The sequence below is a fragment of the Pteropus vampyrus genome, unplaced genomic scaffold (assembly GCF_000151845.1).
Source record: "Pteropus vampyrus isolate Shadow unplaced genomic scaffold, Pvam_2.0 Scaffold681, whole genome shotgun sequence".
Lineage (NCBI taxonomy): Eukaryota > Metazoa > Chordata > Mammalia > Chiroptera > Pteropodidae > Pteropus > Pteropus vampyrus.
The window spans coordinates 885268-899992 of NW_011889462.1; the positions used below are offsets into that span (position 1 = coordinate 885268).

The following is a 14725-nucleotide window of genomic DNA, read 5'->3' on the forward strand; positions in this document are numbered from 1 at the left end:
CTCCACTCTGAGTACTTTCCTCAGTTCCTCCCAGAGTCTGGCTTCCAGCTCCTCAGATAGTTCTCAGAGAGAATTGTGAAGGGGCATGCCAGGCCAAGGGGAGGCCTGGCCAAAACGAGAGCTCTGAGGAGCACATACTGACCACAGACCCAGGTCTTCCCTCTAATAAGGGGGCCTGGAAGCCTGCTGGCTCTGGCTGACATTCTCTGTCAGCTGGTAGGTTACAGATCCACGGGCCCAGGCTCCATCACAGGTGACCCAGAGGCCCCTGGTGCCCCCTCTCTCCATACTGCTGGTGGATTCCCCTCCCTGTTGCCATCTCTCACCTGGATGGGGACAGTGCCTCATCACAGGCTCCCACTTCTGCACTCACCCTATAGACTTTCCAATAAAGTCCTGCAGAAATGAAGGCAGAACATGGGCCCCTTTGCTCAACCCCCAACTCCCAGGTATCCCACCTATTGAGAAAATCCACACTCCTCCTCAGGGCCCCCCAGTCTTGGAGGCATCTGCAGGAGTTCCCTGTCAGATATGCCATAGCATGGCCTGCCTTCCCTTTATCCTCAGGGCCCAAATACTAGTCCACCTAAATCAGTACCCATCAGTCTCCACTCGCTAAACTGCCTCAATGCTCTCCACCCTACGGGTCTTCTGCCTTCCCTGGCAGGCAGCTCAGTGAAGGCAGGGGGTGTTGCTCACACATTAGCTTGGGGTACATTAGCACAGCCCTGCATGTCCCCCTCCCCTCTGCAGCTTCTAACTGCTAGAGACCAGTGCCGCCTACAAGGTCTCCTGCCTCCCCAGCCCTGAGGCTCCACAAGGAACCTCACCGGGATCTTGAAGGCATCCACAGAGACCTGGTTCTCCATGGAATCTAGTGAGGGCCGGCGGGCACTAGACGAGGAGTAGCTCACTGGGAAGGCCTGGGCTGGCCGGCGGAAGGTCATCTCGGCTGAGGCGATGGGCGGCTTGTGGGCGTTCTTATGGTAGCGGTGGATGCAGAAGGTGGACAACAGCACAGAGATGATGAAGGAGAAGAGAACAGCTGCTGCGATCACAGTGCGGCAGAGCTCATCACATAGTGGGTCTGTGGGTAGAGGTGGCTGTGAGGGACAATGCTCCAGGAGGGTGCCCCCAATGCCAATAGAAGCCAGCATGGCACATTTCTCCAGCCTGCCACAACCACAGCTGCTAGAAAGTGGCTGCTCTGACAAACTGAGCAGCCTGGCAAATGCTGCTGGTGTGAAAGTATGAGAATAACTGCAAACATTCCAACAGCACTGACCACATGGCAAGTACTTATAGGGATGTCTCCTCTACATGCAGACTGTTATGACCCTCTTACAGAAGGAATGAGAGGCACAGAGAGTGTAAGCAGCCTGCCCAAGGCCATGTAGCAGTTGTGGAACATTGTGCTGAAGCCAGCTGGACCTGGCCCTGCAGGGAGGTAAAGTTCTTCCTCTGTGTTCCCAATGTCTTTTGTGTATTCTTTAAAAAAAGGAGAGAGGGAAGGAAAATAGCTCAGGACCTAGGACCATACAGTAACAACTCAAATACCAAAAAAGAGTCCCTGGGCGCAGGCTGGAAAGCTCTCTGTGTGCTCAGGGGATCTCAAGCCACCCACCACACTCACTGTTCCAGAAGGAGCACCTGCAGGCTCTGGTTGGGAGGCGGGGTCCTAGTCAGATAGTGTCGGGGGCCCAGCCAAGGGCTGGCACAGGGAAAATCCAAGCAGACACTGAGTTATGTGGTGGAAGAACTAATTTTCGAGCCCAATCTTTGTTGTAGAACTTTGGGCCAGAAGGCATTCTATAGGGGCTTTGATCTGGCTCCCTGTCTGCACAGATGGGAGAACTGAGGCCTAGAGGGAAGAAGGGTCTCCCATATTTCAACTGCCTTCTTGCAATTTCCTCCCTGGCTTGCATGGCTCTGTCAGGAGCCCAGCCCAGCATGTGGCCCCAAATGGCTCACCCTGGCTGTCTTCTGGCTCACAGAAGCACTTCTTCTCCTCAGGGAAGCAGTTGCAGGTACCAAAGCCGGCTTTAATTCCCCAACGCTCCCCTGGCTCATGCCCACCAATGATGCTGCCGCCCCCTGGTGACAGAAAAAGCCCACTCAGCCTCGTGGGTGACCTATCTAACAAGCCAGGACCACCCAGACAGGAGTGTGACAGGCCTCTCTCCACCTGATGTCAGCTGCTCAGGCCTAAGGGCAGGGGTGGGGGTGGGTAGGGTGGAGCAGTGAGCTCAGAGGTCTGGGTCATCTGGGCAGGACTCTCAGCATTATCTGTCCCCAAGCCAGTTCCCTAGCCACAGTGGGCAGGAGGAGCCCACAGGCCGCCCAGGGCCCTTGCCAAGGTCCACACATGGATACTTTTCAGATACAGAGAAGGGGCAGCAGGGGTATCCAGCAGAATGGGGGCTAGGGAGCTACACCTCTGTGAGTTGGCCAGAGTGACACTAGAGTGTAGGTCAGGAAATCAGGCTCCAATTTCTTTTTTTGGGGGGTGGGGGGGGTGGGGGGGAATAGTGCTTTACTCAAATGAAATGTCAGAAAAAGGCTGAATATATAAAAACCCAGGAACATGACTGGTGTGGCTGATGTTCAGGTGGGAGTCCAAGCCTTTCCTGCTTACTACCTCCCCACCCGGGCCTTGACCAGGCTCAAGTTGACTGGGTAGGCCTGGTGGGCTGCTTACGGAGGCAGTCCTGGGGGCAGATGTTGGAATTTCTGCTCTCCACGGAGTCACAGTGGCCATCAGGGCAGGTCTTGATGCTGGGGGAGCAGGTGGAGAAGTTCCTGGAGATCCCTGTAACACAAAGTGGGCCGGTCACTGCCACATGGGAGCACTTGCCCTAGTCAGACTGCCGGAGCCAGGAGGGCAGCACGCCAGGGCCTTCCGGGCCAACTCTGCTCCCCAAAAGACCTGAGCAGAGAAAAACCACACATGGAGCCCCGCCAGTAGGGGCATCCCTATGAAGTGCTCAGGGTGGGGGTCCTGAGTACACAGGGCAGCTCAGGGATCCTCATAGTAGTGGGTGTGACTTGGAGTTGGCTGCATCCATACTCAAGCCAGCTTAGGACCCTCCTGCTCAGGGCCACAATCTCTAGCCTGGGACCTCGCAAGTAGAGCCTCTCTGTACTCTGCACATCCCAGCTTGAGCCCACACCTTTCTAAGTTCAAAGGGAGTGTAGTCCCGGGCACCTGTGGTCTCATGGCAATGAACAGCCTGAATGTCCTCATGTCACCCACACCCTACACTTATGACCACCCTCTCCTGGCATCAGGAGCCTTGATGGGGACACAGCTCTGGGTAACAGATGTGGCGTAAAGAGGGCCCGCACAGATCCCATTTCCACTCAGCCATCATCACCCCTCTTAACTGCCTGGCTGCAGGGCCTCTGGCTCTGTGTGGGGCATACCTTTGCCGTCTCCCTGTCTCCACTCGCACCTGCCTGTCAGAGAGCCCAGGCCGCCGCACTCCTCACACTCAGGCCGCCTCTTGCTGACTGCACAGGACAGGGGGCAGCCCGGCTCCTCAGCCATGTCTGAGGGTGAAGGAAAGCAGGTCACAGGGGACCAGCATGGGCCCAGTGTTCTGCCACTGCCCATGGACAGGGGGCAGCACTGGCCAACTTGCCCCCATGAGTTGAGCCCAGAGGACAGGGAGTAACTCAGCACCAGCTGCAGGGAAGTGGTGGGGTTGCTGGGGAAGTGGAGTAGCACCACAGTCACAAAGGAGGGACAGCTACTGGGCTGGGGTAGTATGGAGGGAGGATGTGAGGCAGCCAAACTTGGCCAATGACACACAAGATAGGATGCTTAGTTAAACCTGAACTTCAGAAAAACAGCGAATACCTGCTTTGTGTAAGTATGTTCCTAATATTTCGCTGACATACCTAGAAATTTGTCTTCTTCCAAGAGACTGTGCAGAGGTTGCATGGGACATACACCAAAAAAATTGCTTGTTTTTTTACTTAAAATTTAAGTTTAATCAGGGCGCTGTTTTATCTGGCAGCCTCAAAGCAAGGATACATGCTGGATGTGAGGACGGTGGTGGTGGGGAGCAGCCCCCATTTACCACGTAGTCTCTCTTGGCTGAGCTGTTTCATACTCTGTCATTCTTCCAGCTCAAGCTGTGCATTGTATGTAATTCTCATTTTATAGGAAAAGAGACTCAGGCTCAGGGAAGCCACCAATCCGTGACAGGGAGCAGGACCAGATCCCTTCTGTTGGAAGGAAGCCCATGGCAATATCATGTCCCATCCATCCCGACCCTCAACAGGGCCCCAGCACTCACATGTACCCTCTATAGTGACGAGCAGTGGAGCCTGGGCCTGCCTGTGGGTTGGCCGGTCAGAGGCCAGCACTGTGTACTGGAGCTGGGTACACTCAGGCCGTTGCAGGGCCTCTGTGTCATTCACAAACAGGGTCCCCATGTTGTCCTCGGCTGAGGTAACCACTCCCAGGGCACTACAGTTGGTACTGGAGAGCTGCAGTTTGTATTGCACATGGATGCCGGTGAACTCCTGGCAGTTTTCCACACAGAGTTTCCCAACCTAGGTGTGGGGAACAGGGAATGCCTTAGCTTGGTGGCAAAGCTGACCTTTGATGGTGGCTGGAGGCTCTCCCTGGCAGGCTAAGTCCTAGAACAGTCTCCTGCTCATCCAGGAATGGCAGCACCCCATGAACACCCCATGAACTCCCCATCTCCCATGGCCCCACCCACCTGCCTGGCCCTGCCCACGCTGTCACACCACCGTTCATCTATGCTCCTGGGAGCTGGGGTGAAAGAACAGGGCACTGAGGTCTGGTTTAGCGGCCGGCCCTCCAGGGAGGGGCTAATGTGCTGACTCATTCCTCACTGGCTTATTCATTCAGGCACAAAAGACAATTGGCTTCTTCTTTCGCTGCTTCTAGACAGGTCAGTTTTGTCCTGGGGACCACTAGTTCCTACCTTCAACTGCATGTGGCTAGGGCGGCCCACCTCTGCCAGTTTACCAGCCTGCTCAGTCAAAACTCTGCACCGGGCCACATGACCATACAGAATGATTGTCTGTCCATAGGGGATTAGTGGCCTTCCTGGTACTATGGCTGGAACCCCTGGGAAAGAAGGGCTGCCAGGCTTGTAGCACCATTGCTGAGGCCTGAAGGTAGGCAGCTGAACTCTCCCTTTTACCCCACAACCACTCCAGAAAGAGTTAGGATTACAGCAGCGTGAAACCAGGTAGGGTGGGGCACTGCCTGCACCACACAGCAGGTCTGTGCTTAGGCCCAGGGAAGAGCTAAGCCCATGCCTGACACCAGAACAAAACAGTCTCCTTGGTTTCAGCACTTGTCTGTACAAAGTGTGCTCACTTCCACTCTCTCATGTGATCCTCAGCGTTCCCCAAAGTCACCATCCTCAATTTACAATCATAAAAATTGGGAAGAGAGGAAAGACCACGGTGAGTCTGAGGCTGAACTGGGACCAGTTCCCTGTGGCCTCCTGAGTCTGTTGGAGCACAGGTGACCCATCTCCAGCAATGCTGCTCTCACTCGGCCCCCGTCAGAGGCCCCTCAGGTCTCTCTACCTTGTCATGTTCCACCATCTTTGATCACCCCACCTCTCCATGAAAGGCCTGGGGTGGTGGCAGGTCAGGGAGCTTGGATGTGTCCAAGGGAGGAGGAAGACACCTCCCCTTCCTGTGCTGGACCCAGGGGGGTGCCAGGATCACGGGAACCAACCATAAAAACAGACAAAACCAATAAGACGGTAACAGGAGATGGCCCTAAACATGACATTCTAAAGAAGATGTATCCACAGCTGCTCCATTAGGAGGAAACAGTACGTTAAATCCTATGCCTGCTGTAATTCCAAGTAAACTTTAAGAAGTGCTTATGAAAAACATTCTAGAAAGAACTGCACCAAAACGCTAAACATTGGTTGATAGGGGGAGAGGAAATTAACTCCTCTCTATTTTTCCACTTCTAATTATTATTTCCCAATGATAAATGCAAGATAAGTTCTAGCAAATGTACCTGCAGAAGTGGAAGCACTCCCCCCAACCTTCCCAGAAGAGGGTGCCACTGTCAATTGCTGCTTGCATTTACACACCTGCAAATTTCCATGGATAAAGGTTTGTTTTTGAACACATGGAGCCACATTTTCACTTAACAATCCACCAGGAACATCTTTCCAAGTAAGCAACCTGACATTGTTCTCACATTAGCACAAAAAATGTTTTAAAGACAATAAGAAGGAAGAGGACAAAAAAGAAAGGCCAACAAAGCCTGCTAGCACTGTCCACGTTTCTTCCTCACTCCCCCATGGCCCTAGCCTCCCTGGCCCTGTGCCCGTGGCTCCCTCTGGGCCACTCTGTGTACTTGTTAGCCTCGGGAAGGGGTGTTGCCCACCCATTGTCCTACTTACAATCTTCCAGACAGAGCTCCCCATGCCCCTCTCCAGGCGGGCAGTGGGTCGCGGCTCACCTGGGCAAAGCGGTGGGCCCTCCTGCTCACAGTGAAGGAATAGGCGCTGGGCAAGTGCAAGCTGACGGGCAACACAGACACATTGAAGTGGAGGAGGAGGATGCCCTCCCCTGGGCCCTGGAAGTCCGAGTCATTGACCAGCACAGCCAGCTGCAGGGCACGGCTCTCTGAGATGGGGAGGCTGCGGTTGAGAACCAGCCCTGCAGGTGGGGGCACAGTGATGACTGCGTCATTCCACTGCACACTGCCTCCCAGATGCATACCCTGCCCACACATGCATAAAAGTGCAAACATACTTTTTCACACAGTTCACATATAACAGATCTGGCAGCTGGCAGTAAGTTAGAACCACTGTTTAAATGTTAGCTGTTGTACTGAGCTAGAAGCCCAGAGGTCCTATATGAGCTGGTAGGTAACGTGTGTGTGTGCGTGTATGTGTGTGGGGTATATATGCATGGAGTGCGTATGTATGGAGTATGTGAGTGCAGAGTGTGTGTAGTGTCTGTGGTGTCTGTGCAAGGTATGTAAGTGCGTGGTCTGTGTATGGAGTATTGTGTGAGAGTTTCATGTAGAGTGTATGTGGTGTGGTGGGGTATGTATGTGTGGGGTGTGTGGTGTGTGTGGAGTGTATGTGTGAAGTATATACGTTTGTATGGAGTATGTGAGTGGGGCGTGTGTGTGGAATGTGTATAGTACGTGTGGGATATGTATGTGGGGTTATGTATTTGTGGGGTATGCGTGTGATGTGTATGGGGTATGTAAGTGGGGTGTGTGTATGGGGTACATATGTGTGGGACGTGTGTGTGGGGATGTGCATGTGGTGTGTATGAGGTATGTGTATGAGTGTCAGGATTGTGAGTGAGATGTGGGCACATATGAAGTAAAGAACCAACACTGCCAATGCTCTGAAAAAAACTGTGCTGGCCCTCAAATTCCCCTAGAGAACTCTCAAAAGCGGCAGCCATCAGTGGAGCCTAGACTCCACAGGTCCCCTGGGCCAGGGAGCTCACACACCTCTATATACCTAACATGTACTAACATGTGGTTTTAGATTAGTGGAGACAGAAGGATGGGAGACAGGGGCTCTGTTAAGCATGGAGTACAGAGTGAGTGTGCCAGAGCAGGGGTGACAGGTTTCCCTTGCACAGGGCAGGAGGCTTTCAAAGGCTTTGTGGGAGGGGAGGATATGAAACAAAGAGTATCAGGCCAGACAGAAAGGGGTAAAGGCACCAGTGATCCCGGGTTCTCCCAGAAGCAGGATCTCAAAACAAGGATCCAAGTACAAGTGGGGCATTTGGAAGGTGATCCCAGAAAACACAGGCAGGAGGGCTGGAGAAGGAGGCAGGGAGGCCAGGCAGCTGATGAGGATGTCCCATTCTGTAGGTCAGCACTTTGGGCATTTGGCACTTAGCCCTGCAGGTACATTCCAGGAGCCAGATGGGACAACTGTCTCAGGGTCCTCCAGCTCAAGGGCATGGAGATGCTACTTTACATACACCCCTGTTGGCTGGGGCGGGGGGCAGGCAGTAATCTCCAGGTACTCTGACACCTGGGGGGCAGCAAAGTAGGTGCCAAGGTCAGAGGAAAGCCTCAGGTGATGACATATGTGTTTCTAGCGGGCAGCATGAGAGGTGTAATGGGCTCCTGCCAGGGTCAACCATGAGTCAGTTCAGGGGGAGAGGACAGCTTGTGAAAACTCACCTAGGAGGTCGAGGCAAGCCCAGCACATACAAAAAAGGGATGGATGGAGGGGTGGAAAGGGTAGATGCCTGGGGATCAGAGGGGCAGGCCAGGTGTTCAAGTGTGTAGGGTGCTTCCCTGTCCAGGAAGAATGGCTGCTGGCTCCCTGGGGGCCCAGCCAGGCCATGCCCAGCCCCTCTTACTATAGTCATGCACGGTTGCCCGCACAAAGCTGCCGTTGGCCTGGACCAAGGTTTCGTTGGGTGAGTGCTCCACACGGAAGGTCTGGAAGGTCCAGGCATCCCTGGGGAGCAGTGTGCTTGTGTACCGGCGCAGGAGCTCCCCGGATGCTGGCACCACATCTGCATCGAAGACATGTAGTGTGGCCACCACAGTTCCCTGCAGAGAATTGGAGGTGCCAATCAGATCTCCTGCAGCCTGAGACTGAGGGAGGGCAGGTGCCGCACAGGTAGACCAGGTATGGGCAGAGCTGGCTCTAGGATCGGACTGACCTGGGTTCAAGTCCCCACAGGGCTACTAGCCAGCCTGGCCCAGTCACCCTTCCTGGGCCACTGGGCCCAGCTGTTCAACAGGTGTGATAGGTATCTAAAGACTTCTGTAAGGTTGGACTAGAGCAGATGCCCTGGTGCTCTGCTGACGGGTATCACCCAGGTCCCCGCAGAGCACAGTGACTCCACTCTCCTGAGGCAGCTGAGCCTCATAGGGTGGAGGGGTTAGTTCAGTGTCACACAGCGATACATGCAGAGCTGGGATCCATCCCTAAATGTACACCAAAATGCTCTCCTCCAAGCACCTGTGCACTAGACTGGAGATGGTTGTGAGAAAGGTTCTAAGCAAAGTCACAGGGCACCTCTGCTCTCTTTGCTAACCAGGCTTCCTGCTGCCAGGCTTCCTGCTTCCCGCTGGCCCACTCACCAAGCCTGTTTCTAGGGTTCCCAGAGAAGCAGGCAAAGACAACACATCACCCGCCCACCCTTCCATTGCTTCCGCGGGCCGGCAGACTGCAGGATAGTCCGAGGCCCAGCAGGTGGCAATCATGCTCCACGCGTGCGACAAAAGGGGCGGAGCCAGCCCCGCTTTTCTCCATTCCTGCGCTACCCCTCTAGGAGCCTCAAAGGACCCGGTGTGAGGGCTGAGCGTCGGTGGAAGGGAGTACCCTCCCGGCCGTTGTTCTCTCCCCTCCTCGAGGAATAGATGCACCCCAAGACGCGCGCCCTCGTCCTCGCCCGCTTGCTTGGATACAGGCACCCAGGCTCCTCCCTCCTCTGGGGCCAGTGGGAAGCAGCCCGGGCCTCCCCTCTCCTCGGCTGCCCAAAGGCAGGCTGTAAGCCCCGACAGACGGACTGACAAATGAAAAACTAGATGGATGGTCAGCCACATGGTTGGATGGCTAGCTAGACGGCTGAACAGACCAAGGAATAAATGACGGATGGAAAGACAGACAGACGACAGATAACGGACAAACACACAGGTGGACAGGCACCTCCTTCCTCTTGAATTCCACCACAGCGCTGGCGGTGTCGACGCCACCGAGGAAGGTGGGAGCCGAGTCGTCCTCGTCGTACACGGTCACGGGGAAGGGTACCATCACCTGCTCCTCGCGCGCGCCCACGCGCACGGTGCACGCTGCCACCAGTTCGTACTTCTCCCGGTGTTCGCGGTCCAAGGCCCAACGCGTGCTCACCTCCAGGCTGTCCGCAGCACAGTGGAAGGGTAGACTCTCACCTGCACACCAAGCAGACCAGGAACACTCTGGCGTGTTTCCGGGCTGGGGACAGGCTGAACTGCCTTCCTGGAGCCCAGAAGGAATGAGGGGAGGGGGCTCTGCGGGGTGCACGCTGGTCAAGGGCCCTGAGCTCCTCTTGCTAGGCTACGCAGGGAGCACAGTGTGCAGCGAGCTTTCCTGATTCCCACAACACTGCAGAGACCAGGAAGCCTGCATCAGGTCCTCATCCTCATCACCTAGGGAGAGCCCACTTTGCCTGGGCTGTGAGAAGGGGTGGCACCAGCTCAGTCAGGCTGCAGGCCCAGAGATCTAACTGCCAAGCATTTGCTGCTTTTTGAAAAGATGTTAGCAATTTTTAAAAATTACGTAAGCAATATGTGCTGATTTTAGAGAATGTGAGAAATAAAGCCACAATCCTACCACTTGACAGCAAACACAGGGACATTTGGTGCATGGCTTGATACTAACACAAATATTTTTGATTGGTTCACATCCCTGCTCTACACCTCCTGGCAAGAACCTGTGCACTAGACTGGAGATGGTTGTGAGAAAGGTTCTAAGCAAAGTCACAGGGCACCTCTGCTCTCTTTGCTAACCAGGATTCCTGCTGTCACCCAAAGGCAGCCTTGCCAGGTGTGTTCTTTCCGCTGGCTCACTCACCAAGCCTGCCCCTAGGGTGCCCAGAGAAGGAGGCAAAGACAACACATCACCCGCCCGCCCTTCCGTTGCTTCTGCGGGCCGGCAGACTGCAGGATAGTCTTCTCTGTGCCTCAGTTTCCTCACCAGAAAATGGAACGATAAGGCTAACGTGTATACTCAACAGGCACTGCTGTTCATTCAGTGACACATGTATCTTCCCACAACTTGGTGAGGGGAGCACCAATAATGACAGCACTCTTCACTCCAAGCCTGTCCTGGAATTTCATCCTCCAGAAAAAAACCAGAAAAGGAGAAATGCTGAAGCCTTGAAGGTCAACACTAACCACTCCCAGAGCCAACCACAGGAGGGTTATATCAACTCCACTAGGTGAGAAATTACACATTCTCACATCACAGCCACATATTACATGTGGATTACACATGTGGGAAATGCTTATTATATACTGTTTCCCTCTGTTGTTGATGATTACAAAAAAACATGCTCAATAAAATTTAATTATGTAATTTTTAGCTAGAAAGGGCAGGATGCTAAACCATAGGCTTTTCAACAGTCTTGCACAAAGACATCTATCCCTGCCACGGGGCAAATGAAAGCATGGGTAACTACTTTTTATTTTGAGATGTTAACATTATTACCATGTGTGTCGATAAACTTGGTATGAATCCAGGTTCCACATACTTGCAGTCCAGCCTCTGTTGAGTCCCAGAGTTCCTTGTCTTTAAATGGTTTCCCACAAGACTGCTCAGCTGCCCGTCTTAATCTCCACTGGGATCCAACTCCCTCCACTCCCCAATACCACCAAGGACCATCCTGAGGCAGTGTCATCTTGAAAGTCAGCAGTCCTTGCAGCTGTTCAGGCAGAATTCTGGAACTTTGTTTGGTTTCCTCTTTCCTTCAATATGTGACATTCAAGTCATCGAGAAATCCTGCTGCATCTCCCTTCAAAATATGCTCAGCACCTGCCTGCTTCTCATTGCCCTTTGGCTTCTATCCTCCTCCCAGTCCTCATCCTCTCACTTAGAGATTTCTCCTGTTGCCTCTTACTTGTCTTCCTGCTTTCACCCTAAACCGTCCCATCCCAAATCATTCCTAATACAGCAGCCAGATCCTTTAAAAATAAGGTAGGCCCTGTCAATGTCCCCTCAAAAGCCTTCCTTAACTCCCCAGTCCCTCAGTGGGAAGCCATGCCCCCTCTCCAGGAACTTGTTTGCCTCACAGATTCCACCCTCCTGTCACTCACAGCACTCCAGCTATGTGGGGGTTGAACCTCAGCACTCTCGAAGGGGCTAGCCCTGCTTGCCTAGAGTCCTCCTATCTTTGCTCCAGTGCCCCCTTCCCTGGTCACTCAATTTAAGACAGCAGTCTCCACCATTCTATGTTCTCTTGGCTTTACTTCCCATCTAGCCCCTTCCAGAGGCCACCCGATTTCCTTAGCACATGGGTGCTCTCCATCTCCTATGGGAATGGGAGCTCCAGGCAGGCAGGATTTCTGCTTGTTTCATTCACTATCACATCCCTAGTCCCTAGAACAGTGCCTGGCCTGTGGCAGGCATACAACGATACTTCTAGAATATTAAATGAATGGATGGTGTTTTCGTGAAGAGTAAACTGCATAGCTCATGTCATGGGCTTGCAGTGCTGCACCTGGCCCACAGCAGGCACCAAAGAATGGCCTCATGAGGCTGTCACTCACCTCCCAGTAGTCTGTAGGCCACGCTGATGTTGGGGCAAAGGAACTGCACAGGCAACAAGCGGAACTGGTGGAAGGTGCCAGTTGGCCTGTTTTCACGAATGCGGAAGGAGAGGCCTGTCTCAGGGAAGCAGAGCTCCCGAGGTTTCAGGGAGTCACACACAGGGAAGGAGGTATTGATGAAGGAGAAGTATACGCGGGCACAGCCTGGCCACTGGCACTCGCCCTCACGCAGGTATGTGGGCGACAGAAAGACCTGGAGATAGACGGTGAGCAGGGGGAAGCCGCCATCTGCAGAGAGAGAAGTCAGGCCCAGTGGGGTGTCAGCCACACCTGCCAGGTCGTGGGGAACAGAATAGGGAGGGAGCAGGAGCTCCAGAGTTGGTGTAAAGCTCAGTCCTCATTGTGGTCCAAAGGGCTTGGCTGGGCTGTTTGCCCAGGTCTGTTACCTCCTGTTTCTCCACCACTGTCCTGGACCTGGGGTCTGTCTGCCTCAGAGTCCTGTAGTTCTGTTTCCTCTGCCTTGAGGTGCCTCACAGGTCTAACTTTATCATCATTCAGGTCTCAGCTCAAATATCCCTCTTCAGGGAGGTGCCCTAAATGACACGTCTAATGCCACCCCCTTATCTCCCCAACCAGCCTCTATCACATCACTCTCCCCCATCAGATGGGTACTCTGAGCCCTGGGTCTGACACTAGGTGGATAGTTTCCCCAGGGCCACTCCTACCACATGTAGGCCTTGCCTCCACACCCTCCCCCCAGGCAGTTTTATCATGGAGCATCTCCACAGAGACATACCCTGTGGAGAGACTTCCCCAGCACCTAGAGGTGGGTTTTCCAGTAAATTCCATCATGAAAGTACCACAGTGATTCTCCTTCCAATGAGGTCTGGACTCTCCCTCAGGGGTAGGGGACTCTCCCTAGGCTGCTCCTCACATCTGCTCTCTCCATAGTCACTAGTTCTCTTTGCCTCTTACTGGCCTGTTTTTCATTGCTCCAATTTCCTGATATAGTTAGATTCCCTATACAGATTTTCTCTGTTCAAATTACTGTTCGATTTCTCTCCTAACTGGAGCCAATAGGTACAGGAGGCTGCTTTCTAATCACCAATAGAACAGACCTCCTATGAAATAGTACCCTTAGCAAATACCACTCTGGTCTCCACCCCAGGGACCGACCCTGGCTCTTCAAGTTCCCACAGGTGGCTTGGGATGAAGATGGTGACAACTAAGTGTGTGCAGAAACAAGATCCTGCTCAGATACCACCTCCTCTAGGAACCAGCTGGGATGCCCTCTTTACTTGGGGAAACTGGTTTTACTTGGGTCGTTCTGCCCCTGCTGGGCAGTGCCACCCACCCTGCATTCACCGACAAACCACTTGCCTCTTACCCGTATATAGGAGCTCAGGGCTGGTGTGAGGGTCCAGTGAGGCCATGTCTCAGAGGGGAGCTACTGGGTGGGCAATCACCATTTTATGCCATGAGGCAAAACTCTGCTCCATGCACCCCCATCCCCCATACCAGGGTCACACATAGCTTTCACTTTGGCTCTGACCCCTGCTCTGAGGAGCTGTCCAAGTCTCCCTTCTGCTCTACTTTCCTCTGTGGCATCAGATTCAAGTCCCCACCAGGTTCCAGGGGCAGCTTGTTGCTGATGATAAGACAAGCTTTCTGTGGAAACTGCTGCTTCTCCAGCAAGTTCCAGATCATTTGCTAGATAAAAACCTGGGATTTTTTCAGCCTCTCTCAAAGCCCTAAATCCTTGTTAACTAGTAAAGGCATCTTGAGTCCAGCATGGAGAGAACACCCATATCCTTCACACGGGTCCTCCAAGATCCCAGCAGCATCAGAAGGCCCCAGGGTCAGCAGGCCCCAAATTTGTCCTGGCTCTCTTGCCAAGCTGGACACAGAGGCAGGCCAGCCTCACCTTGTGCCTTCCACTCTTACACAGCAGGAGTCATAGGGATGGCCACCCTCCGAGTCCTGGTATAGGTGTGCCCTGGGCTGTGGGAGGAGAAGATGGGGGTAGGGGTAGGACTGCTCCCTTACTGCGGACGCTGAGCTTCTCCCAGGAGCTGTGGTCCAGGCTCCAGTTCAGGTACAGAAGGCCTGTGTCCTCCTGGATACGGATCCAGTCATTCTCATTCAGCCGTGTGCGGTAGGCGCTGTAGAGGTACTGGCCCAGGCGGAAGCTGGGCACCTCCTCGGGGACGTCACGCAGGGCGTGGACATAGAGCAGAGGCATGCCCGCCGGCTGGTCCACATATAGCTTCTCCCAGTAAGCATCCCTGGAGAAGTAGAGTCCCAGTGGGGCTGGAGGGAACAGGGAATCTCGTGAGGGAGGAGGAGGAGTGATGATGGAGCCTGGAACAGGCCCCCCAGGCAGACCAGCATTCCCCAGCTGCTTTATTTCACACTTTGATAAGAGATTCTCATAGACCAAAAAAAAAAAAAAAAAAAAAAAAAATTCACTAA

General features: G+C 53.7%; 1 protein-coding gene across 6 annotated transcripts in view; it reads right to left on the reverse strand.

Moving 5' to 3' along the window:
• The window catches only part of RET (ret proto-oncogene), a 52348-nt gene that overhangs the window by 18117 nt on the left and 19506 nt on the right, over positions 1-14725 (reverse strand). For 2 of the 6 annotated variants that reach the window (XM_011385321.2, XM_023526050.1), the window contains exons 2-11: positions 14300-14563; positions 12254-12541; positions 9657-9898; positions 8356-8551; positions 6473-6672; positions 4302-4560; positions 3424-3549; positions 2699-2809; positions 1972-2094; positions 831-1087 (exon numbers count right to left, since the gene is read on the reverse strand). In XM_011385321.2, coding sequence (XP_011383623.1) covers positions 831-1087; positions 1972-2094; positions 2699-2809; positions 3424-3549; positions 4302-4560; positions 6473-6672; positions 8356-8551; positions 9657-9898; positions 12254-12541; positions 14300-14563 — 2066 coding nt within the window. Of the gene's footprint in view, positions 1-830; positions 1088-1971; positions 2095-2698; positions 2810-3423; positions 3550-4301; positions 4561-6472; positions 6673-8355; positions 8552-9656; positions 9899-12253; positions 12542-14299; positions 14615-14725 lie in introns of those variants that run through there. The other 4 variants (XM_023526048.1, XM_023526049.1, XM_023526052.1 and 1 more) reach the window with 4 other exon arrangements.